Source organism: Primulina eburnea, chromosome 6 (assembly GCF_022965805.1).
Source record: "Primulina eburnea isolate SZY01 chromosome 6, ASM2296580v1, whole genome shotgun sequence".
NCBI lineage: Eukaryota > Viridiplantae > Streptophyta > Magnoliopsida > Lamiales > Gesneriaceae > Primulina > Primulina eburnea.
In genome coordinates, this window is record NC_133106.1 from 33,535,047 (window position 1) to 33,558,637 (window position 23,591).

The 23,591-nt window shown below is 34.3% G+C and overlaps 4 protein-coding genes across 8 annotated transcripts; 2 read left to right on the forward strand and 2 right to left on the reverse strand.

Moving 5' to 3' along the window:
• Window positions 1-1,560: 1,560 nt before the first annotated feature.
• On the reverse strand, window positions 1,561-6,781 carry LOC140834480 (SH3 domain-containing protein 1). Its single transcript, XM_073199370.1, has 10 exons — window positions 6,445-6,781; window positions 4,964-5,077; window positions 4,779-4,848; window positions 4,555-4,703; window positions 3,921-4,022; window positions 3,309-3,503; window positions 2,641-2,703; window positions 2,387-2,539; window positions 2,150-2,224; window positions 1,561-1,799 (listed from the first exon to the last, which is right to left on the reverse strand). Exons 1-10 carry the CDS (start codon window positions 6,502-6,504, stop codon window positions 1,674-1,676), a joined length of 1,107 nt encoding a protein of 368 aa, XP_073055471.1. The 5' UTR covers window positions 6,505-6,781; the 3' UTR covers window positions 1,561-1,673.
• Window positions 6,782-7,469: 688 nt separating this feature from the next.
• On the reverse strand, window positions 7,470-11,917 carry LOC140834482 (carbon catabolite repressor protein 4 homolog 4). 2 transcript variants are annotated; one of them, XM_073199374.1, is made up of 10 exons: window positions 11,769-11,917; window positions 11,008-11,108; window positions 10,824-10,864; window positions 10,140-10,189; window positions 9,925-9,994; window positions 9,691-9,812; window positions 9,207-9,337; window positions 8,505-8,655; window positions 8,007-8,154; window positions 7,470-7,913 (listed from the first exon to the last, which is right to left on the reverse strand). In XM_073199374.1, exons 1-10 carry the CDS (start codon window positions 11,801-11,803, stop codon window positions 7,755-7,757), a joined length of 1,008 nt encoding a protein of 335 aa, XP_073055475.1. In that variant the 5' UTR covers window positions 11,804-11,917; the 3' UTR covers window positions 7,470-7,754. The 2 variants fall into 2 exon arrangements, with proteins under 2 accessions (XP_073055475.1, XP_073055474.1); XM_073199373.1 differs by having other exon boundaries at window positions 7,470-7,935.
• Window positions 11,918-14,666: 2,749 nt separating this feature from the next.
• Window positions 14,667-17,865, forward strand: LOC140834481 (pectin acetylesterase 8-like). Of its 2 annotated transcripts, XM_073199371.1 has the most exons (14): window positions 14,739-14,777; window positions 14,880-14,910; window positions 14,954-15,088; window positions 15,192-15,274; window positions 15,554-15,683; window positions 15,782-15,861; window positions 15,975-16,061; window positions 16,159-16,283; window positions 16,368-16,428; window positions 16,498-16,551; window positions 16,658-16,735; window positions 16,853-16,958; window positions 17,326-17,471; window positions 17,580-17,865. In XM_073199371.1, the coding sequence occupies exons 1-14, from the start codon at window positions 14,754-14,756 to the stop codon at window positions 17,715-17,717; spliced, it is 1,278 nt and encodes a 425-aa protein (XP_073055472.1). In that variant the 5' UTR covers window positions 14,739-14,753; the 3' UTR covers window positions 17,718-17,865. The 2 variants fall into 2 exon arrangements, with proteins under 2 accessions (XP_073055473.1, XP_073055472.1); XM_073199372.1 differs by having other exon boundaries at window positions 14,667-14,884; window positions 14,967-15,088.
• An 898-nt stretch (window positions 17,866-18,763) lies between these two features.
• Window positions 18,764-23,422, forward strand: LOC140834483 (beta-amylase 8). 3 transcript variants are annotated; one of them, XR_012118727.1, is made up of 9 exons: window positions 18,764-19,271; window positions 19,753-19,974; window positions 20,630-20,710; window positions 20,832-21,035; window positions 21,300-21,488; window positions 21,793-21,957; window positions 22,309-22,569; window positions 22,656-22,861; window positions 23,004-23,239. XR_012118727.1 is itself a non-coding variant. In XM_073199375.1 (9 exons), the coding sequence occupies exons 1-9, from the start codon at window positions 18,810-18,812 to the stop codon at window positions 23,235-23,237; spliced, it is 2,031 nt and encodes a 676-aa protein (XP_073055476.1). In that variant the 5' UTR covers window positions 18,764-18,809; the 3' UTR covers window positions 23,238-23,422. The 3 variants fall into 3 exon arrangements, 2 of the variants coding, with proteins under 2 accessions (XP_073055476.1, XP_073055477.1); XM_073199375.1 differs by having other exon boundaries at window positions 22,649-22,861; window positions 23,004-23,422; XM_073199376.1 differs by lacking the exon at window positions 19,753-19,974 and having other exon boundaries at window positions 22,649-22,861; window positions 23,004-23,422.
• The last annotated feature ends 169 nt before the right edge of the window (window positions 23,423-23,591 follow it).

Genomic DNA, 23,591 nt, shown 5'->3' on the forward strand with positions numbered 1-23,591 from the left:
AGGAACACCATATTTGGTTATATCGAGTAATAGGAACAGAGTTCCTTCTATTATGGAATTCGATATAGGAACACCACATTTGGAAACCGGGATCCCTATACTAGGATTGAGTCTAGTCTGAATGATTGTTTATGTTTCGGATTTTGATACATATATTTGTTACCTGATTACATGCTTTATGTCACGCTCCGAGCCCGGGCCCGCGACTACGTGACTGCACAATGGGATCCTATAACAACTACTTCGTATTCGTCCTCGCTTTACGAAAATGATTAACCCAAGTTGCTATAGAAGTCCATTGTAACCCTTTATAAACTCATTTTAAATCTTTAATTTTTCAGATGTGGGACAAGGGTATCACACTTTATATTTGTTTATATGATAGCATGTTTCGTTGATTTATACTGAGATTTATTCTCACCGGAGTTATCCGGCTGTTGTCTTGTCTGTATGTGTACATGACAACAGGTGGGACATGATCAGGGTCCAGGAGATGAGGAGAGATCGTGATAGAGTGGAGACTTTGGACTTGGATGTATATAGGGTTTTGACACTGGATATTTAGATGTTGAACCTTAGTTTATTTTGAATGCATGCAGTACAGGACTTGTATTGTATTTTATACTGATATGTATATGAGTTTGATTTCACTATGTTCCGCATTTTAAAAAAAAAAATTTAGACCCTGTTTTTAATTGATTAATTAGTCTCAATTATGATTAAGAACTTGATTAGCGTCCGGATCCCCACAAAATACATTATGGTTACAAATAAGTAATAAACTAAAAATAATTATATTGATAATAAAAAATGTAAAACAAAACAAAAAATTATACTATAAAAAAATAGAGTCTATAAAAATTTCTATTAAATTAAAATAACCAATTGAATCGACTTGATTTGAAATTTGGTTCTATCTTATTTTCGTAAAAAAAATTGATTTATTTATTTTTATAAATAAATAAGTCAAACCAAATAGATTAATTTTTTCAATACAATTTAATATTTATTAATATCATTAAAATAGCAAATTTTAATTTATTCCACCAACTAAAAGCTTGATATTGCGATATAAACATATGAAACATAGAGGAGAAATCTATGAAAATCATATATTAAAGTTTCATATATCCAATCGAAAGCTAGTGAATTCAACCACCTTCAAGCCAAGCCTATATCGAGTCGAACTTAACATTTACTTCAAAACTAAATACACGTTTAACTCCATGTCAAGTTAATTTTTTTATACATATGAAAGATGACAAAAACTTGTATGATACAATTTCACGAGTCGTATTATATTTGAATCATCCATATGTTAAGAATATTATTTTTTATTGTGAATATCGGTAAATTTGAACCAGTTTAACAGATAAAGATTTGTGAAACGATATACTTCTATAAGATATCCTTGTAGATAAATAGAACACTCCACATTCGACGCAGACATACCACTATGTTTTTTGTGTTAATGGAGGTCGGGAGTTTTGTTTTAACGTAACTTCGAATTCATAATAAGAGACACAACGATGATACTGACAACATAATACTAAACACATCTACAAACGCCAACCATCACCTCAAGAAATTTTCAAGAATATCATCTCCTTTCAGCCCACGTTCACGCAAATAAAATTTAAAAATAGAAACACAAAAACCATAATGTCCAATTTTCACTGTGGAAGTTCAGTGTCCGATGATTTAGTGGCTGGAACTGTCTCTCCCTTGGTTACATAAGCAGAGGGAAACCATCCTGTATTACCTTTGCATTCGCCTTCCGACCAACCATTTGAAGCCACCTTCCAAATTCAGGTAAACAAATATCCCAAGCAAGACGATCAAATAAAATTATGCTTTGCTATATTTAATAATTTTTTAACACTTAATAAATATACAAAAAATCAAAACAAGTTTCCCGAGTTCAAGCTATAATTTGATCCTTTATTTTCGAATTGCAAGCTAATATTTGCGTTAGTTAAAAAAATTCAAGCTGAAACTTAAAAATGAAAACACGAGTACTATTCAACTCAATTCATTTGTTTGCTCCCCTAAATAGGACCTATGGCGAAACTTCAGGCCATCGGAGTAAGGGATGTAATACCATGTGTTACAATAGACCATGTTAAACACAAGAGCATTGGATAGGTACCTGTCGAACTACAACGTAATCATCAACTTCAAGTATTAGCTCACCATCTGCTTGAGCGTCGAAGGGGTGTATGACCTGATAACAAAAAATATCAAGAACCAAATTAAGTAAAGACGCCGTGCATACAATTCGAAAGAGATACAAAAGCCAGAAAATTCATCTGCATTCAGGGTATAATAGAAACAAGAAACTTCCCAATAAATACATCACTAGCCAAAACAGTGATAAGTAACTAGCCTTTGCAAGAAAATAGGTATAATTTTTATCCTCGTCATTCCGGCTACTGGATCTTATTGAAACTCTCTCCTCATTAACAGGTGAAACGCCATCCTTGATCAATGGATTTTCGGATTGTAGAGATGAGTCATCCATTTGCTCCTCGAGAATCATCTAAAAATAAACAATGAAGTTAAAACAAATAAAGAAAGTAAAAATCATGACAAGTGTTTGAAGTTTGACCTGAATAATATGAGAGACTGCATAGTGCATACCTCAGAATGCAGTTTCTCCAATAAGGCAACTGCATTTTGATGATAAGATCTCTCAGCATCAACCTGTGTGCTTAAAGTTTATGATCCCACAACCAAAAAAATTCGAGAAAATTGGAGATATAACCAGATCTGCTTAAATGCAAATATTTAGATGAATCTGATAGCATGCATCAAGTTTCCATCAAAATTTTAAAAAGAGATCCGGTAATCCCATTTTTTATGAAACATTCAAATGATTCGACATTCTAGGAATTATTGAAGTGCCATTATCTCGAGAATTTCTATTCATAAACAAATACTAAGAATCAATCAACTACCATTCCGCTGTCCACCTCTCCACACTGGCATCGTCAGGCACAAAAAGTAATGAATAACTGAATACGAGGAAATAATAGATGCGGATAAATCTATCCTTCTGAACATATTTACTTCATCATCTGCGTGATTTTTTAAAGAAAAGTATCTAAAATTACAGCTGGCACATATCGAAAAAAATATTTAACAAGTACTAGATCAGATCAAGGAAAAACATCAAAATAAAATAACTTCGCCAGTTAACTACATAACAAATAATCAACAGTTTGAAATGTGAAATTCAAGGTTAATAGGGTCCAAAAAGATTGCATATAAATGCGACACCAACAAAAAAAGTATGACTTCAGATATACCATGGAAAGAATCTTTCGGAAAGTAGACTCTTGCTGCTGATCCTCTACATACAACATAGCAGCTGTAGCTTCTCTTCCAAGTGTCAACATAGAAGACTTGAGTTCCGATAACCTTTTTTCAGAGTTTTTAAGTTTTAGGACACTTTCTGCAGAAGAATCTCTGAACTTTGATTGCCTTCTTATTACTTCAGCTGCCTATATGGGGTTTGGGAAGTAGAAGATTAAACAATTAAATTAATTCTGACAGTGATTAATTTCCAAAAATATTCCTCCATGTACTGTATTGGCATATACTAATCTTTGGATTTGTCCTATTTTCGGTATCTCAACTATAATCAATAATGCCACTCACTGTATTAATGAAGTGAAGCCTTAGATCTATATAGTATCATTGCAATAATTGTTTTTTTTTTCGTTTTCTATCACATCCCTTACTTTAACAAAGATATAATATATTAAAAATTTGATATTTAAAAATAAACCGTGCCATGCACATTATTAATACCCCCTACTTTGACAATGATATAATATATAAAAATAACCGTACTACGCATATCATTAATTTAGAGACACGATGCATTCACAGTATTACAGTATTAATGATTATTGAACCTGAATTTCAATCTCTTGGCGCATTCTATCATACTGGTGAGTCAAATGGCGAGCATCTTCCAAAGGAGCACCGTTTATTAATGCACGGAGTGGTTCAGAAACCTATAGATAAGCAAGTTACAACGACAGATTTAGAGAATACAATAAACTTGAACAACCACTAAAATATAACAAGACATGGATGATATCCAAAGCAAAATGGAAAATCCAGTTCAAAAAGAGGAAACCCTTTGATTAAAAAAAAGTATGAGTTCTCTTTTTCTAGATTGAAAACCACATGCAAGCTGAACATCAATACAAGCACTTCATATTACCAATGACCTAAAAAATAATCACCATGGAGAGATTTGAAATAGTGGACATGGAAAATTATTTAATCTTGTCTGTAATGGGAAAAGATAGTTTTCCCCCTTTCTGAGGCAAATAGGTACTCCCCAATGTTTGTTTCTTTCATATAATCATACGTCCATGGATAAAAATCGATCATCGAGTTTATGGAAACTCAAATTGACCTTAAACTGATAATAGAAAGCACTTCTATGAAGTTAAGTCCTGCAAATGCCATTCCCAAATAAAATAATAATATTAAGATGCCCGAGATTTCATTAATACGCGATTTTACTAAATTCATTACCTGATAACTAAGAATTCCAAGCATTGTTTCTCTATGATCTTCAATTGAGGCATGTGAGGTACCAAAATTCAATGCGATCCTTGCAAGGGCATGAGTAGAATCCTGATTTTCAATTCCAAACTTACAAGAATCTTCAGCCAATTTTCTGGCTACAAAGTCAGGTTGAAATTATTTTTTCCCCTTGTCATCAGAGAAATTGAATAGAGAAACATAGGACTACACACCTATCACCATTTGTTTTTTGCTCGCCGAGATGAAGCCGTCTAACCCACGGACAATATCCCTCTGGAAATGCTGTGGAACAAAAAGCTCCTTAAATGTGACTGCTGAAGTTATATAAGAGGATTCATTAGATTCAGAAACCACTACAGAAGATTGTGGGTAACAAAATAAGCCCCCATGTATTTACTTTGGCTGCTCTAGTAGACTTGTATAAATTCTGTAGCTGTTGATGACAATGCATGTCAGTTTCATCAATCATGACCCCTTCATGGCCCAATTGACCGAGTTGCCTGAGAATTACCTGCCAACAAAGAAGGATAACATTTTTACGACGACAAAATTTAAGATTTATATCATCAGCCTACCTACATGATTGATGATTACAGAACGAAATTCCAAGAAAGACACAAAGAATGAAGACCAATAGTTGTTCAATCCAAGTTGGAAGTATATGGAATAAAAATAACTCCTTTAGGGCAGACAAACAGAAATAGAATAATTATTATTATCCTAGGGAGGGATGGATCTAGCAACAGCGAGGTGTGAGGGATATATCAACTGAATTTTTTTTGAAATTTTCTGCTCTTTTCTAAAATTTCAAGTTTTGCTACCCCAGAATCTATTCAATTGTCTCATCTAACCCCTTCGTCTCATTTGGCCCATATCTAATTCCTCCACGTATAAGTAGAATGATAAATGAGAGGTAAATGAACAAGACTAATTGTCAACTTTTTTATATTTTTTTTTAAAAAACAGACGTAAATGTTCGTGCTTAGTTTCAAAAAAATTGGAGGATCTAGTACCATGAAAAAGTAAATAAGTTGCATCCAAAATAAAAGGGCACCAGACATCATATCAATGTGTTCTTATGAACGTCATCTCTGGCCAATACAAATGTTTTATATAATACACACACAAAGGTCAAAGGTAGAGGACTATAAAACCCAAAGATAATTAATTATAGTTCGTTTCACTAAGGAAAATGAACCATGGATTCAAACAAAATGAAAGAAAATTCAGTCCTTCGTTAGGTAAAATAACATACGGGTACCAAACAGTAATTTGTGACTGTGTCAACACTTGCATAACATATCCCAGGACTCGAATCCTAGACCTTCCCCCAATAAAATTTTTTCCTAGTATGGATATCAGTTATCATACTTAAGCTCATAAAAACTGTGCTTGGCATAACTCATCAATCTAACATCAATATTAGTAGTAAAAAAACCCAAAATTATTACTAATTCCACGCATCCTTGTTTCTGGTGGTCCTTGTAGAAAATATTCCAATTTCTTTTGGTAAGAATCTCTTGATCCCACAATTATAGATAGCATACCAAAAAGGAGAGACGCAGATGGCATCCAAAAGTGTATCTCATACACACGGCACAGAAATAAAGTAAAACCTCATATAAAAAATAAACTGCGATTTCGAAACCTGTTAACTTATGCCAAAAATCAATCATCTGACATCTCCAAAAACAACATAATAAATGCCCAAGAAACTTAATTCACTAGTTTTCACTTTTCAACAGCAGTTTCCCATTTTCTTTAAATTCCAAGAATTTCATTCAACAATTCGAATCTTTCAGCAAGACATCTCGGTGCTTTAACTTCAAGAGTTTAAATGAACTCCTCGAAAGTTTTAACATGACAAAAACACCATACCTGTTGTTGCCTAGCCACTTGTTCTCTTAGTTTACTCGCTTGCTTCTTGATAGCATCCATACGTGCAAGGCCACCATAAACTAACTGCTCTCGAAAACTTCTGACACACAGAACCGCGAAGGATGAAAGAGGTTGAATTTACACGGGCAAGCAAAGTATGAACTGGAAGAATAATCAAATGATAAAAAAGCGATCGACTTTTATTTTTGAGTGGAATGAGAAAATTTAGGACAAGAATAAAAGGTGTGGGCTCTGTCGGTGAAACTTGAAAGGGAGCGTTCGACTCGCCACTCTGCCCCACAATGCCAGCCGGAATTACAGTATTATGGAGAAAATGGGTCGATTTTCGAGCTGGAGAAATGGTAAAAAAGGAGTTTACCCTTTTTTTGAAAAGAAACGGAAGTCTTCTTGGACGTGGACAGTTGTTCCACAATCCCAACAACGCAAGCCGATGAGTTATTAGTTGTTTGGTACAATCCAGATCTCAATACTCATGTTCGAAATAACAAAATCTAACTCAAAACAGTCAAAATACGTCTCGAAAATTACATAAACTTCCTTTCATTTTTTGTTATCTTCTTGTCATGAATATATAATTTAGTTTCTATATTTAATAATTCGATGTGATTGTAATAACTGGTTGATTCTATCCTATACGTAGAGACAATATCCTATGATATAATCAAGAGTTCAAATTTAGCCACACATACATGATGTCCACTGAATTTTTTAAATCTCATATGTGTGTAAATCTTGTCCATCTAACTAACCCATGTAAAGGCACTGCCCCAACACGTGGCATTACCTCAACTTAGTTTCCAATTATCCGATTGGACAAACTGACATTGAATTTGAACGCAAGACTCTCTTCTTACAAAGAACGAAACTTTCTGTCGACCTAGAAAAGGTATAGTTTTTCATTTATTTTGTCTTACTAAAGGAATTTATTACTACAATTTTCCTGCTAGATATAGTATCGGATATCCCATATTTCAAACAAATTAAGTATTTCCTTTTTGGCAAACTTTTTCTTGAAGAAAAGTTGGGTACTTTTTGTGGGAACTGACTGAAAAATCTTTCGGGTCATGTAATATAAAAATCTAATGGAGTTGCCATTAATCCAAATAAAATAAATTAAAAATACAACCAACGAGAGAGCTCTACATCATCACTCCAAGAAAATTCTACGCCTCAGACAACTTCAAACTCAGCACCAATGGGAAGATGATCACTTGGATGATAGTAGTTCGGCAATCCACCATCAACATCCGGCGAATCCACTGCCGGAAGTTCAAGATAGCTACACGGTTTTACATCTCCAACAGGGGTAAAAAGAATATAATCAAGAGTACCAGTAAAACCAGGTGTACAGTTTGTAAACTCAGGTTCTCCTCCAATGAATCCATATACACTTGATAATGGAATTGGCAGCTTGTCGTCCGCCATTTCCTGTCCCAAGGAAGTGGTGCCTGTAATGAGGTATTGATACACCTGAAAAGTATTTGATCAATGTATGCAGTCTAAATGAATTATTGAAGAAGGATATGGTAAATATTTCTGACCTTATCACCGGGGATGGAGTTGAAGTCGCCAGCAACTATTATCGGCGGTGTGCAGTGGAATTTATTTGATACCAATTTCTTGAATTTTGCTAAGCGGGAAAGCAAGTATTTGGCCTGCGCGATCTTGACATCAGCCCATTCGGGATCCCTGCAATTTGGATGGATATGTTGAGGCTTGGAAATTTATGGATTTTTTTAATGAATACATTTCAAGTAGGAAGAGAACCTAGTAAAAAGCTGTAAGAGAATTAGTACCCTTTAACTAGGCTAGACCCAAGAATTTGGATCAAAGAAGGTGACTTGGTGTATTTTGAAGAAAAAACTCGAAATTTCAAGAAAAATTACACACGAAACTGGAAATTTTTTAATTCGATTGGAATCTACTATTTTGTTCTCTTTGTGTCCGGCTCTACCTTTAACTAAAATAATTTGTTTTCCATTACATGCGTCCAAGAGGAGTGTAAGTTGTGGAAGATACATGAAGAATAACCAGATTACCAGTATAGATGAGTGTTGGCAATAATAACATAATTGCTGGATGGACTGTTAAGTCTGAAGGCAGCCATTATTCCGACACAATCACGCTTTAATCTCACACGAGGGTCTTTAGGATCTCCATGGTCCGCTTGAGGGTCTTTTAGCTCCACACCTGAATTTAATTTGCCGATCAGAGGTTTCATGTGTAGCGCTATATCAGTAATCTGAGCTAGCTCTAAGGCCAACACAGCATGTGCAAAACATCAAAAGTCGTCAAAGATAATCTTGGAGACATGGAAATATATCCGATAGATAACTACACGGAGCCAATGGTAGGCTGGAAGGGGCAGTTCTCCCATCACATCATTATAAAATATTACCACATACTTTCATGAGTACGTAATATATATGCACAAATAATGATAACCTTCCTAAAAGTTTCCCTGATTCACTACTCTTCTTGCTCCGCTGCTACCTACATCTACTTGAGAATAACTGCTACACAAGTAAACCACAAAATTCATGTAGAAAATTCGGACTAATAAATTTGTTTTCAGCTGCATTGAATATAAAGTAAAATAAAAAAGGCGGATAACTGAAGAATGCCTCTCTACGGGCAAAGCCTGTACTAAAACAGAAATTTGGCTCTTTACAAACAAAAGGGAAATCATATGGAAAAGAACACAAAGATAAATCAAAGACAAGAATTAATTTTCAAATTACTAGTTTTGGATTCATCTTCAATATCACCAGCCAATGATTTGTCCACTTTATCCAAAGATGGGGTTTTTTCATCTCCAACTGAGTCCACCAGATCATTGTATTCAATTCTCTCTTCGACGACCAACTCTGCACTAATTACAATATCAAGGCAAAGAGAGCTAGTTTACCATAGAAAATGCCCTTGAATTCTTTTAAGATTGTTGTAAAAAAAAATCCAGATGTCATGATTTGCGCACTAAATTTTAGGTGAAAAAACACATTTCAATAAAATTAATATTTTGTAGTGGATGGTATTTCGGAAATACACATCACATTTTTGTTTGTCTATTATTTGAGTTATTGGAGTAACGATGAAGTTGACGAGTAATTTTGATATCATATATTTTGTAAAACTAAAGTGGTTTTTAACCATCCGGTCCCAAATAACATTTAGTTATAGACTATACAACCAAATTTAAATATATTTCTCAAATTCATGGCACACCTGTTTTGCCGATAAAAGATTCCACATCCATCGCGTTTATTCCCACTTCTTTTAATATAGCAGCTTGCATAGCCCAGGATCTCCATATTCTTCTTGTAGAAGGTATCATACTCATCAACTTCCTGAGAAATATTTCTTAAAATAAGGGAAAGAAAAATGATTGTGAAACAGTATAAAGTATTGCATCTAAGGCCATCAGAATTTTTATAACAGCTGCGAGAAGGAAATAGAAACCTGCAGACAAAGAAAATCTGCCTCGAGGCCCTTGAGAATGTTTAATAAGGCTTGAGAACGAGCTTTCCACCTAGAGATACACTCAAAGACATATTTAGTAATATTATAAACTCCAAATTTATAGCAGAAACTCGTGTAAATTATAGTTGGATGGAACAACTCAAACGACATAAGAATTGTCCATTAGGAAATAATCTTGGCATTGGAGTTCATACTTCAGACAAGGTGCTGGTGAGTGAGGAAAGAAGGCACTCTTCACATATGCCTGAAAAATAATTACGGATTATAGTCAATAGGAAGAATAACTATATAAAGGAGGCAAAGCATAAAAGAAAACTAAAATTATAGAGATAAGTGATGTAATATGCCATCTGCAATTAAGTTAACAAGGCAAGAACCCTTTTTAAGTCATTGAGAGCTATTGTATCATAAATAAAATTGATTCAAATAAATAGAATTGATTGAGGAGAAGGGAAGAGATGGTTCAATAACACAAATGTTACCATTCGATATATATACTCAGCCTCATATTTGGAAACCAGGAACAGTACTTCATTGCAACCTTATAAAGACATATCTAGTAACTATTTTATTCTCGCTAATTCCCTCAAAAAGGCCTTAAATGGAAGTCACATAATTTGATACTGTTGTCTACTAAAGTTAACAAAAGAACTTCAACAGAATCAACACCATCAAAAAATGTTGAAACAAGGTAAAATCTTCAATGGAAATCCAAAATTTATTTATTTGGTGCTCTATTTAGTCCTAAATTCATGAATTTCAGGATGCAATTTAAAAGCTAACATAAGTGCATCAAAAAATAAATCAAAGAGAAATGAGATGCAACTATAGTTGACTTTGAACAAACCAATGACATAAGCAACATAACATCTGTATACCTGAGCCAAAATATTATATGACACCATACGGAATTTGAAGCCTGTAACATTGATCATTAAAAGGTATCAGAGCAAAATGGTCCTAAAATATATGGGTGTCATATTGCCCAACCGAAAAACAGAATAGATCCACACACAACTGAAAGAAAAGAATGCTTCATTCAAGAACACATAATCCACAAACCAGCAGGTCTGTTTATCGATATGGTTTCACTCTGCTGAACTGGCACAAACTTTCGACATATTGGTTCAGGAACCGTACTCATCTTGCTGTAACAAGCTACTCTGCAAGTCAAAGAACCACAAAATGTCTGCGCACAATCTCAAAAACGAAAAAAAGAAAATCAAATTTTATATCAAGGGGAGTTATAATTTTGGGTTTGGTCAACTCTTCATTTAAAAAGTGACCCTCTTCAATGTATTTCATTACATATAGAGGATCATTTTTCAAAACAAAGGGTTTTCATGGGAGTTAAAATGTCCCCAATTAACATTAAATAATCCGTCATTGACTTTCTTGCCTGACCACGCTCATGGCCGCACCCACAACCAACCTGCCATGGTTTTCCCACGTCGGCTGGACCCTTTGCAAAAACACACTCAAACCATTTTCCATAACATCAAAATAACTTCAGAGTTCCAGATATTTTCAAAAAAAAAAAACAAGAGAAGATGGTCGCCAAAAAAAAGGATATCCCGCCATCCATTTCATGCAATTGGGCCCTTTTAACAACCAAATTTCAGGTTTTCGTAAGTGAGTCACCGAAAACCATAAAATCAAATCACTTTCAATAAAAGCGTGAAAAACATTTTCACCAGAATGGAGCATCACATAACATGAATTTGAAAGAAACATTCAGTAAACACGTGAACTCAATGTTTAGTGTCTCTGTAATAGATATGCTCCATGCACTTGAAATCTACGGATACAAATAGCCCCATTACCTTGAACGAGGAAGCAAGAAACAGCACTTGGACATAACTTTAATGCCAGATATTTTACCAACTGTTGCTTTGCAATATGCTGGGCTGTAACACGGCGGCCGAAGGACACGCTTCAATTTGAAGGTATTCTGGAGTTTGGGCTTTCTATCAGGCCTGGTTCGTTTTGGGTCAAGACAATAATTATGCTTTTGGTCTTGAACAATTTATAATTCATGTCCACGGTTTACGATTTTTAATCTCGTAAATGATGACATTTCAATTTTAATATGTTATCATTATTCATATTTTTTTGAGAAATTTATTCATTTTTTCGATATGGTTCATGTTACGTCGATATGATGCTAATGTGCAGTGAGTATCACATCAATACTAACGAAAAAAAATAATACTAAAATTATTAAAAACCGAAAGATAAATCTAACACGTGATAATCTAAATAATACAATTTTAATATAAAAAAAAAAACAAAACTTACAATTTCCCATTTTTTATGGGTTTATGGATTATGATGTTTCTTTAATTATGCTATTGCTTTATATAATTGGTCTAATTTAATTGGTGTCGACAAGATAATTGTAGAAAGTGGTTGATTCAATCATGCATAGTTAAACCACCACCACAAACATATATGTCGATATAACTGGTCCCCTTACGATTGGATCATTTGGGCATCTTTACTTATAAAGAGAGTTACTCGAAGTTCCATAATCATCATAAGATGTCAATTTATACATTTAAGTGCCTATTGATTTGTATGATAAGAAAGACGATAAAATGAAAAATATAAATAACATAATTTTTTTATTTTAGTTATTTTTTAAAACTCGAGCTAGATTCAGATCACACAAAAACGTTGAATCTCATCCATCGCATCAACACATTTAATATATGACAAAAACTTGTGTGAGACGGTCTCACGGGTCGTATTTGTGATATGAACATCTTATTTGGCTCACCCATGAAAAATATTATTTTTTATACTAAGAGTATTACTTTTTATTGTGAATATGAGTAGGGTTGACCCGTCTCACATATTAGGATCCGTGAGACGGTCTCACATGAGACCCACTCTTGATATAATGTAATGGGCAAATATTGATAAGATTCATTTGTGTATCGACTTCCTTGAATGAAAAGTTTTTACACTATAATCACAAATACATTCATTTGAAAACAATATAAACAAATTTATCATTTTAAGCATAATAATTTTGATTTCGTGGTTTTCATCTCGAATATGGTAGTGTTTGCAAATGCTTAAAAAATTAATAGTGAATTTTTTCAATTACAAAGTTATCGTAATTTGTAAAGAAAAAGTTCATAATCACTTTATTTTAAAAGTTTGAAAACATTACCTACATCACACGGCCTTTAGTGAAATTACATATGGAATATTATGGGTGTAAAATGAAGGGGGGAGAAAAAGGGAGTGACAGAGCAAAAGAAAGGACTAAAAGAACATCGCCACTTCACAATAGCTGAACTCACCTCTCTTTTAGAGGGACGCTACAGCAAAATATTCCGATGATTCAAGAATTTAGTTAAGAGAACAACAACAAGAACAACTATACAAATATTATATTGTTAATTTTATTTTAGGAGAAACAAATTTGTATTATATATTTTTATTTAATATCTACGCTAATTTGTATTTATCCTCTTCTTGTATATATTGGATTGTACTACTCTAAAAAGTGGTTTTCTATTTCTCTGTTTTTTGTTTTTTACGGATATATATGTCTCGTTTGACAATACTTTAAAGATGTTTTTAGTATGTTATGAGTTAAATAAAAAACTAAAGTATGTGATTGAATAAGATTTTTGTAAAATATTTTTAATTTATTTTTAAAAAATATAATACAAATATAGTTTTTAAAAAACAATTGAAATCCGTTTTTCAAATATTTAGAATTAAAAAAAACGAAAATAAAAGAATAATAATATAAAATGGTTTTCTAAAAAAATTCCAAATACTTTATATATATATATATATATATATATAACGTTTTTATAAATTGTTTATATATATATATATATATATATATATATATATATATAAACAATTTTATAAAAACGTTATATAATTATGCTCTTGATTATTCTTTCGATATTCGTCCCTACTTTATTCGCCTAATTTATTTTGTCCTCTATTAAATGTATGGATGTGGCCAATCACTTTACCATCATGTAATAATTGTAGATACAAGTCACCGCCATGCACAGGTCCCTCAAATAAATTATAAGGAGACAATGATTCGTCCATTATTAAATACAACGATAACTTTCATGTTCTATCAAGTACATAGTCAACATTTATGAAATGAAATAAAATTCTAATTCTAAATCAACCATTCGTATTGGTTTCGTCCACCGAACATCATTACTCGAAAAATGCTTAATTACCCATTTTAAGACATATTTCAAGATTTAATTCTATGCTAAATAAAATAATAAAATACAGATTTCTTGGTGAAAAAAAAAAATACATAATAAAATATGTATGATGATGTTTGCTTTTGTCCTACCTTCAATCATTCCCTACCCTTCAACGTTACACATTCAATGCCGAGCGCGTTCTTTGATAAGATTCGTCTGTGGTTCCACATGTGTGGAATGACACCGGTCGTTTTTTTTTCCCTTAAAATCAATAAAACAAAAGATATATCAATCAAACCGAGAAAACTTTTAAGTTAATATATTCCGGCTTGTAAATAAGATAGTTGGAAATGATTCTCTTTGTATAAAATATTTTTCTCTTTTTCGAGCACTTTGGAATGGAAGAATGAATCCAAGATATCAAAAACTCTCTATTCATTTATAATATGGTATCAGAACTCTGATTTCAACGTTTATAAATTGGGTCACACGGTATGTTAATTTTAACTCAATTGTACATTTTTCTCAAAGAAAATATAAATACTGGTTAAGTGTATATGTAAAATCCAGCGGAGAAAACACAATTGTCAGCGGGTTCACTGTGCCCACATGGACTTAAAGTTTGTTCAAAAGGTGTTATTATACATAGTTTGACACCACTTTTTTTTCTTGCTTTGTCGCCAATTTTAGCTCGGGAACTAAAAGTTTCTGAACTTGGGCATTGAGTTTTTTCAGTCGAGGTACGTTTTCCAAGGGATTTGGATTCGTCATCATCATAATTATTATTATTCGCGAGTGTAAACAAACAGTGAAACTTGTCAGAATGGTGAACGAAAGGTATGAGCGATTGCTGCAAACTGTGGTTTTTGTGCTGATTATGCTGAGAATTGAATGCTACAATGTTGACATCACTTATGTCCAGAGTGCTGTGGCAAAAGGAGCTGGTAAGAATGTTAAATGGAATTGATGGAATGGAATTAAAAAAAAAATTATACATTATTCTTAATTATTATCATGATTTATTTTATGTGTGGCCTTGTTTCGTAGTTTGCTTGGATGGGAGTCCACCAGCATATCATTTTTCTGCGGGATTTGGAGCAGGGATTAACAACTGGTTGATTCAGATTGAGGTTAATTGCTGTAGTTCATCCAATAACGTGATTAGTTCTTGTAGTTGTATGGTGCCCGGATCAGAATCGAATTAGATGTAAATCAAGTTTACTCGCAAAAAGTACATCCTAAACCATCAGATAGAATTTCCCGATCCAACTTCGAATGAACTATCTATAGATAAAATCGTATTTGATCGATCTCTGTCACATAATGTATGGAGTATTTCTTGAAGGTTGCTTATGAAAGTTGGGATAGAAAATGAGTCTAAATTGTTTGCATACTTTTGGGTATATTAGGGAGGAGCATGGTGCAACAATGCCACGACTTGCCTAGCTCGAAAAAGCACCCGATTAGGCTCCTCCACGAAAATGGTTAAGACCCTTTCCTTTTCTGGGATGTTGAGCAACAAACCACAGTTTAATCCTGGTATAGAGTTCAGTATTTCATTTACTAGAAGCCTACTATGCCTTGAGTGTTTTTTGGTGTTTTCAGAGTTAATTATATGGTCCATTTTTGATTTCCAGATTTTTATGACTGGAATAAGGTCAAGGTTAGATACTGTGATGGATCATCATTTACTGGTGACATTGAAGCAGTAAATCCTGTAAGCTTTTCAACATAATTTTTCTTAAATTACAAAAATTTTCCTAGTGGATAAAAGTATGAATTTTCCGAACACCTGTACATGTACATCTGACATGTTTCACATTTTTTCAGGCAACTAAACTGTACTACAGGGGAGCAAGGGTCTTCCTTGCTATAATGGAGGATCTACTGGAGAAAGGAATGAAATACGCGAAAAATGTAATGTTTTTCATTACGATTAATCATACTTATCAACCCTTTTTCCACAATACAATGAAAAGTATACATAAAGATCCTCCTTTTAATGGTAATTCAGGCTATTTTATCTGGATGCTCAGCCGGTGGATTGACATCGATTCTTCACTGTGATAGATTCAGGGCTCTTGTTCCTGCAAACACAAAAGTGAAGTGCTTGTCGGATGCTGGCTATTTTATAAACGCGTAAGCTTTTGCATCAACTTAAATATCTCAAGAAGTTGAAATAGTTTAAACTCGGCAACAATGGTCATTCATTTTTTGAGACAGGAAGGATGTTTCTGGAGTTGAGCATATTAAAGATTTCTACAGTCAAGTTGTTCAAACTCATGTAAGATTTGAATTTCCTAAATTTTCGACTTTTCGTGATCGTAACTTGTTTATTTATATGTGACTTTAGGGATCAGCAAAGAATTTGCCCAGTTCATGTACCTCGAGATTGAGTCCAGGCCTGGTATGATCACATTTCCTCAGTAAAACTTCCCCCCCGCGAAGAAGAAACTAACATGTGCAAGGTTATTTTCATGCAAATTAAATAATATGGCGAGAAAATATTTCAGTGCTTTTTCCCGCAATACGTTGCCCAAGGAATTCGAACGCCCCTTTTCATTATGAATGCAGCCTATGATTCATGGCAGGTCAGTCTATATTTCCATGATACCGGATATGTAAAAATCTTGATGCTTAAATTTCGCAATTAAATTTTATTCTGACTTCATTTATGTCAATCACAAGTAAGTGTATGTGTGTAACAGATAAAGAACATTTTGGCTCCTGGAGTTGCTGATCCTCATGGGGTTTGGCACAACTGTAAGCTTGACATTCTCAAATGTTCATCTGCTCAACTCCAAACTATGCAAGGTTTACGCCATAATCTATCAGTTCTTTCTTCATGATTTGTACATAGTACTAGAGTAGTATCATGGAGAGAAACTTGTCCTGAGTTTTCAAGATTTCACGGCAGAAAACATGAATTTCAATCTACACCTTTAATGTCATCTAAATTTTGTTGAAATTAAACGATAACAAAGTATCATACTGCAGAAGAACTTTTGTCCCCCAATCTTTCATCAGGTGAGGAGTCAAACCAGACAATTTGGTAGTAAACTGTTGGTTTCCTCATTGATTTTGGATTTGATCAGTCTACCTAGTGAGAGTGAATTATCTTCTTAAAAACATAAATCTTTCAATATCAAATGACTTTGTATCTGATATAACATGTTTTTAGGTTATCATACGGAGTTCTTGAGCTCATTGACAGGATTAGGCCCCTCTTCTACAAGAGGATACTACATAAACTCCTGCTACGCTCACTGCCAAACCGAAACACAAGAAACGTGGCTCAGAAGCGACTCACCTAGACTAAATGGCAAGGTTATACAAATCTATGAACTACTTCCACACAACTATTTCCCATTTTTCGTTTAAATTTTTGGCGAAAATGAGTGCATTCACACCCAAAAAAACACTTTCTTTATATAGACAATAGCTCAAGCAATTGGAGATTGGTACTACGACAGGAGCCCGTTTCAGCATACCGATTGTCCTTACCCTTGTGACAAGAGTTGTCATAACCGTGTCTTCGAGCCTCAGGACTATCCTTCTGCAGGAATATACTGAGTCCGTGTCGAACTATGTTAAGTTACAGATGAGAAATGCATTGAAGGTGTTCACAATAAATGTAACTGTGGCTTTTGAACAAGGGAGAATGTGATGTTCTGCATAGAACCACAATGCTTTTGATTTGTTCATTCTTATTTCAATATCAGTGAAATATATTTACAAGTTAATAACTAAAGTGGTATTTATAATTGCAGGATAATAAGTTTAAGAATATCTAAAAAGTTTTATGGCTTTTTTTGTTAATACAATTTAAGAAAAAAATGAGACATACTCTTCAATTTAATATATTCTATAAAAGTTTAATGATAAGCAAAATAAATTTTTGTAACGTTTTAAAAATTAAGTGATATTCAACATTGATTTTTAAAAAAACTTCTAAAAAATATAAAGTTATTCAAAATATAAATAGAATTTTAAAATCTCCATGAAATTCACTGATATAAAACATTAAAGTTTAAAATACAATTAAAATTTGTCAAAAAATGTCTTTATTTTTATCTACAAATTTGGATGGATTTTTTTAATTTATAATGCATATATTTCACTCTCTATCTTTTTTTCTCTTTTCCACCTCACATATTCTCGTTATATCTTTGTTATCTTCAAAATATATCTTTATATATACACTAATTAATTATCTTTCTACGTCTTTATATATTTTTCGAATTTGGCCGATTCAGGTACAAAACCTATACAAAAAATTTAATTCACTTATTTTTACAATAGTATTGAGGTACAATAATTGTCTATATTAGAATAATAATCGAACCGTAGTATTTGTGCTATTATACAATTTAAAAAATTTAAGTTATACTATTTTAACTTTTTTTTTAAAAAAATATGCGGAGCCCCCTAGACGGCCAATTAATGTGGTGACGTTTTAGGAAGTCCTTTTTGGAACAATGAATACATGTAATTTAATATCTCAAAGCAAGTATTTTTAATTTAAAACTTTTAAATACAATAATTCTGAAGAAATAGAAAAATATTTGGAGGACTTCCCCTCATGTGATAAATATTTAAACTCTTTTTCTTTATTTTTTAAATTAGAAATATGAGCCTGGAGCGGGTGAAAAAAATGCGGCAACAATGAACTCCAACGCCAACCCCGCGAATCACCGCTTTGCCGCCGCCGTCCAAGATCTGGATCCCCGACAGCCATCGCCTACACATCCCCAACCCCAACCTCTACGTCGTCCCCGTGGTTTTGCGGTCGCATTCTCCAACGATTCTACTACAACCAATATTCAAGCCAAGAGCAGAAAGGAGAGAGAGAAAGAAAAAGAGCGCACCAAACTCAGGGAACGCCACCGTAGAGCTATCACCAGCCGTATGCTAGCCGGCCTCCGCCAGTATGGAAACTTTCCTTTGCCTGCAAGAGCGGATATGAACGACGTCATCGCCGCGCTTGCTCGGGAAGCTGGCTGGGCGGTCGAGGCGGATGGCACTACTTACAAACAATCATCCCCGGCGCCTCCTCCTCCAACTCCTCATTCTTTTTCTCATATCGCTGCCGTTCAACAAAATGATCATAATAATGCGGCGACTGTGGTAATTATATATCTGACTATTGAGTGGAGAACGAACATTTATTTAAACTATTTTTATCTATTATTTGGTTTATGTAGTGTTTGTATTTGGTGTTGATTGATTTCGAAGTCAAAATTGCTTTATGTCGAACTTCCTATTTTGTATAATGTAAGTCTCTGGTGATAGTTTTAAATAGATTTGAATACGGCATCTAGAATTGCAAACGGCATCTTGATCCGATGTTTCTATTTGACGAGATAAAGAAAAAGGTTGTTTTTTCGAGTTGTGGTTGGTCTTAATAAAGTTGCATAAATATGTGGAAAAGCTGAGCAAAACGTCTGAATCTGCTTATTATGGTAAAAACCTTCTGCCTATGATGATGTAATGCTGTGCGTAGGGTAATGAAACTCTTAGAATATATTCGATATGAATAACTTGTTTCAGAGGCGTGAATTCGTAACAGCATGCATTGATCCTCATAAATTGCTTTTAATTTGAACAGGGGGCATATCCAGTTCGGTCAGTTGAAAGCCCATTATCTTCTAGCTCTTTAAAAAATTGCTCCATGATATCATCAGTTAATTGTCAGCCTTCTGGTCTGAGAATTGATGAGAGTTTATCACCTGCATCTCTCGATTCTGCTGTTGCAGAGAGGGATGTGAACCTTGGTAATTGTGCATTTGCAAGTGCCTTACCTTCTTCTGAATCTTTGGAGTCCAGAAAGGTAAATTATAATTCCTTTTCCTCCTCTCCAGTTTTATGGTGAAAGTCTGTGGCACTTGAGCTCTGTACAGTGGAAACATGTTGACCTGTTAATGCCTCCTTATACTTCTAAGGAATAATTGATGATTGAATCACGTTGTCGTTGATGCAAGTAGCTGGTAATAGGATGTCCTGAATGAGGACAGCATACCTGTGTGGATCCATTTCAACTCGATGATGACGCATCACTGATTACTGAATAGCAAACAACTCATCATGTACTCTGCACAGGTCACAAGACTCACAACTGCTTCCGTGCCCCTCTCAATTGCCTCAACATTTTAAGGGCAGATGGTTGCAGTTTAGAACCCTTCTTCCGCCAATGTTATTTTTGTTATTGTTTGGAGTGAATTGCATCTTTTTGGATGGAAGAGATGCAAATAAATTTTGATTCCCTCTCTCTATCTGTGTAAAGTTTTTTTGTCAACTCAGATTCACTACCCTACTGTCTGCAGTTCTAGATTCTAACGCACCAAACACATGATGATGGGTGTACATGTTTATATTTATTTTGTATGGATTCTTAAAACACTTGATGTTTGAACTTCATTCTCAATGCATTTCTTGGAGGAGAAATTTAATATATAATTCTTTGCATCATGGTGACATTCATGCAGCTTGTGCAAGAGGTTGTCTATAAGGAGCATGGGAATGGTCCTTCTGGAACCTCCTTTATCCCTGTGTATGTGAAGCTTTCTGTAAGTGCTCGATTTACTCCATTTTTTGCAGCATTTCCGTAACTGCCTTGTATTGCTGTGATTCCTTCCCTTTGTCCACCCAATGAAAAATGATCTATTCAGTGTTTTTTTATTCTGGCAGACTGGGTTGATCAATAATTATTGCCAGCTGATGGATCCTGAAGGTATTAAGGAGGAGATACATTATTTGAAGTCTTTGTGTGTTGATGGTGTTGTTGTAGATTGCTGGTGGGGCATTGTGGAAGGGTGGACACCTCAAAAATATGAATGGGCAGGATACAGGGAACTTTTTAACATTATCCAGGAATTTGGGATGAAATTGCAGGTGATAAGAATTCGAGTCTTGATATTTGTCGTAATTTTCTAAGCTGTTTATTTGTTACAAACTAAAAGTCTCAGAATCCTTGAAGCTGTTGTGGACTTGAGTAACTTAACTCTTCCGGATGAATCAAAACATCTTTTAAATTGAAGTCAATTGTGATTGACTTTTGACATGTGGATCTAACAATAGTTTTCCAAGGAGTTGCTCAAAGAATGTTCTCCCCAACTTTTATCTTGATGAAACCTTTTGTAAAATCTACTTCTGAAGGTGGTAATGGCATTTCATGAACATGGAGGATATGGTTCTGGGTTCATATCCCTGCCTCAATGGATTTTGGAGATTGGAAAAATCAATCAAGATATATTCTTCACAGATCGTGAAGGCAGGAGAAATACTGAGTGCCTTTCATGGGGAATTGACAAGAAAAGAGTATTGAGGGGAAGAACTGGCATAGAGGTATTCAGATATTAAAATTCTCATGTTTCACCAAGTCAACTTGGTCTCATTATGTGTACATTTGAAGTAATTCCTTAGAAAGCTTTGTGCATTTATAATTTATTATTCACTTTGCCCCTTTGTTTTTGTTGGGTACAATCTGACAGTTTTGCATTAAAATTGTTCCGAGTATGTTGTGCATAACTTTCTCTGGATAACAGTGTAGTTGCCCACCAGCTATGTGGTTTATGTGGCTTGAGTTTTAACACAGTTAATTTTTAGTGGCTGCCTGATACCCAAGGTTTTAGTATTGCTATAATTGCAGGTGTATTATGATTTCATGAGAAGCTTTCGAACAGAATTTGATGATTTATTCATAAAAGGCCTCATATCTGCCGTTGAAATTGGGGTAGGACCCTCGGGGGAGCTGAAGTACCCTTCATTTTCAGAGAGGATGGGTTGGAGATATCCTGGTATTGGTGAGTTTCAGGTATCTGGTATATCTCAGTGTCTTATTTTATTTCCATATATTGTTTAGTTGGATACTTTGAAAAGATTAGAGCCAATTTAAGCAAGATTGTTCTGTAAGTATAGTACCATAAAAATGTACACTCCTTTTAGTTTTGGGGGAAAAAACCGAGATGCGTTCAGAATGTTTTGAAATTAAGGTTCATCTCACGTTTGATGAATATTTAAATGTTTTCAAATTGATTGGGTGGATAATTTGTTTGTCACCATGATCAACTTGGATTCGTGGGTGCTCTGTAGATACCCCAAGCATTACATGTGTTATGGTGAAATTGACCAGATTTTTACTGTCTCGTATATCTTTACATTTCAGTGTTATGATAAATATTCTCTACAAGATCTTGGAAAAGCTGCAACACTCCGGGGACACACTGTTTGGGCAAGGGGACCAGAAAATGCTGGTTATTATAATTCTAAGCCACAGGAAACGGGTTTCTTTGGTGAAAATGGTGATTATGATAGCTACTATGGACGCTTCTTCCTCCAATGGTATTCTCAGGTTTTATTGGATCATGCTGATAATGTTCTATCCCTAGCGCGCCTTGCATTTGAGGAAATACAAATTGTTGTCAAGGTGACTATCCTGCCTCCACTCCCTTTTTTTCTCTGTATTCTTTTTTTGGTCTAGAAAATTAACAAATTTTATCATCTAGATTCCAGCTGTTTTCTGGTGGTGCAAGACAACAAGCCATGCTGCAGAGCTCACTGCTGGGTACTATAACTGTGCCAACCGAGATGGATATTCTCGGGTGTTTGACATGCTGAAAAAGCACGCTGTGACAATGAATTTTGTAGTCTTAGGAGCACTGGCTTCGTGTAATGAAATAGAAGAGGCATTGTCAGACCATGAAGGCTTGAGTTGGCAGGTTGGTAGCATTCATGGTACCAATATAATGATATATTAGTTCTAATGAAAATTTCCAAGTTCTGGAATGATCGGGCCCGGCCGTAGGACCATTGTTTTAACTTTTCATAATCAACGTGTTTTTATGCCTATTGTAATTGCAGATTCTCAACTCAGCTTGGGACCAAGGGCTCAGTGTTGCTGGTCAGAATGCGCAACCATGTTATGATAAAGAAGGATTCACGAGACTGGTTGAGACTGCGAAACCAAGAAACCATCCTGATGGCCGCCACTTTTCTTTCTTTTCATTTCAGCAACATTCGCCTCTGTTTCAAAGAACTGCATGCTTCACAAAAATTGAATGCTTCATTAAAAGGATGCACGGTGAGCTTTCCTGAACCATATGTGATGAGAGTATACACTGTATACTTGAGTATTGGTATGTATCGCATTTGCAGTTCTGTCTGCCATTGCTGAAATCTGATTTGTAATTAACCTGATTCATGATTTGAAGCCCTATGTTTTCTACCAAAATGGTTGCAAGATGTACAAACACATGTATTCTTATCGACAGATTTTTTTTAAGGGTTGTATAAATTAGCATATCAAAGAGGAATTCCATCCATGAATAGATCTTTTTCCCTATGAATTCTAGTCTCAATAAGAATGCTAGTTCTTACTATTCGTATATTATGATATGAATATACCACATCAATTCGTAGTCTTTGATGCTGTTTTTTGTAAAAAAATTA

What these genes read in the sequence shown, in the direction of transcription:
- LOC140834481 (XM_073199371.1), top strand. Translation starts at nt 14,754, where the DNA reads ATGGACTTAAAGTTTGTTCAAAAG. An exon ending in GCTGGCTATTTTATAAACGC is followed by an intron (nt 16,284 to 16,367) that starts GTAAGCTTTTGC and finishes TTTTTGAGACAG; the next exon opens with GAAGGATGTTTCTGGAGTTG. An exon ending in TCAACTCCAAACTATGCAAG is followed by an intron (nt 16,959 to 17,325) that starts GTTTACGCCATA and finishes ACATGTTTTTAG; the next exon opens with GTTATCATACGGAGTTCTTG.
- LOC140834483 (XM_073199375.1), top strand. Translation starts at nt 18,810, where the DNA reads ATGAACTCCAACGCCAACCCCGCGAATCACCGCTTTGCCGCCGCCGTC. An exon ending in AATTTGGGATGAAATTGCAG is followed by an intron (nt 21,036 to 21,299) that starts GTGATAAGAATT and finishes CTACTTCTGAAG; the next exon opens with GTGGTAATGGCATTTCATGA. An exon ending in ATGAAGGCTTGAGTTGGCAG is followed by an intron (nt 22,862 to 23,003) that starts GTTGGTAGCATT and finishes TTGTAATTGCAG; the next exon opens with ATTCTCAACTCAGCTTGGGA.
- LOC140834480 (XM_073199370.1), bottom strand. Translation starts at nt 6,504, where the DNA reads ATGGATGCTATCAAGAAGCAAGCGAGTAAACTAAGAGAACAAGTGGCT. An exon ending in CAAAAAACAAATGGTGATAG is followed by an intron (nt 4,704 to 4,778) that starts GTGTGTAGTCCT and finishes CTGACTTTGTAG; the next exon opens with CCAGAAAATTGGCTGAAGAT. An exon ending in GCCAAGAGATTGAAATTCAG is followed by an intron (nt 3,504 to 3,920) that starts GTTCAATAATCA and finishes AACCCCATATAG; the next exon opens with GCAGCTGAAGTAATAAGAAG.
- LOC140834482 (XM_073199373.1), bottom strand. Translation starts at nt 11,803, where the DNA reads ATGTCCAAGTGCTGTTTCTTGCTTCCTCGTTCAAG. An exon ending in ATCGATAAACAGACCTGCTG is followed by an intron (nt 10,865 to 11,007) that starts GTTTGTGGATTA and finishes TCAATGTTACAG; the next exon opens with GCTTCAAATTCCGTATGGTG. An exon ending in CAGATTTTCTTTGTCTGCAG is followed by an intron (nt 9,813 to 9,924) that starts GTTTCTATTTCC and finishes AATATTTCTCAG; the next exon opens with GAAGTTGATGAGTATGATAC.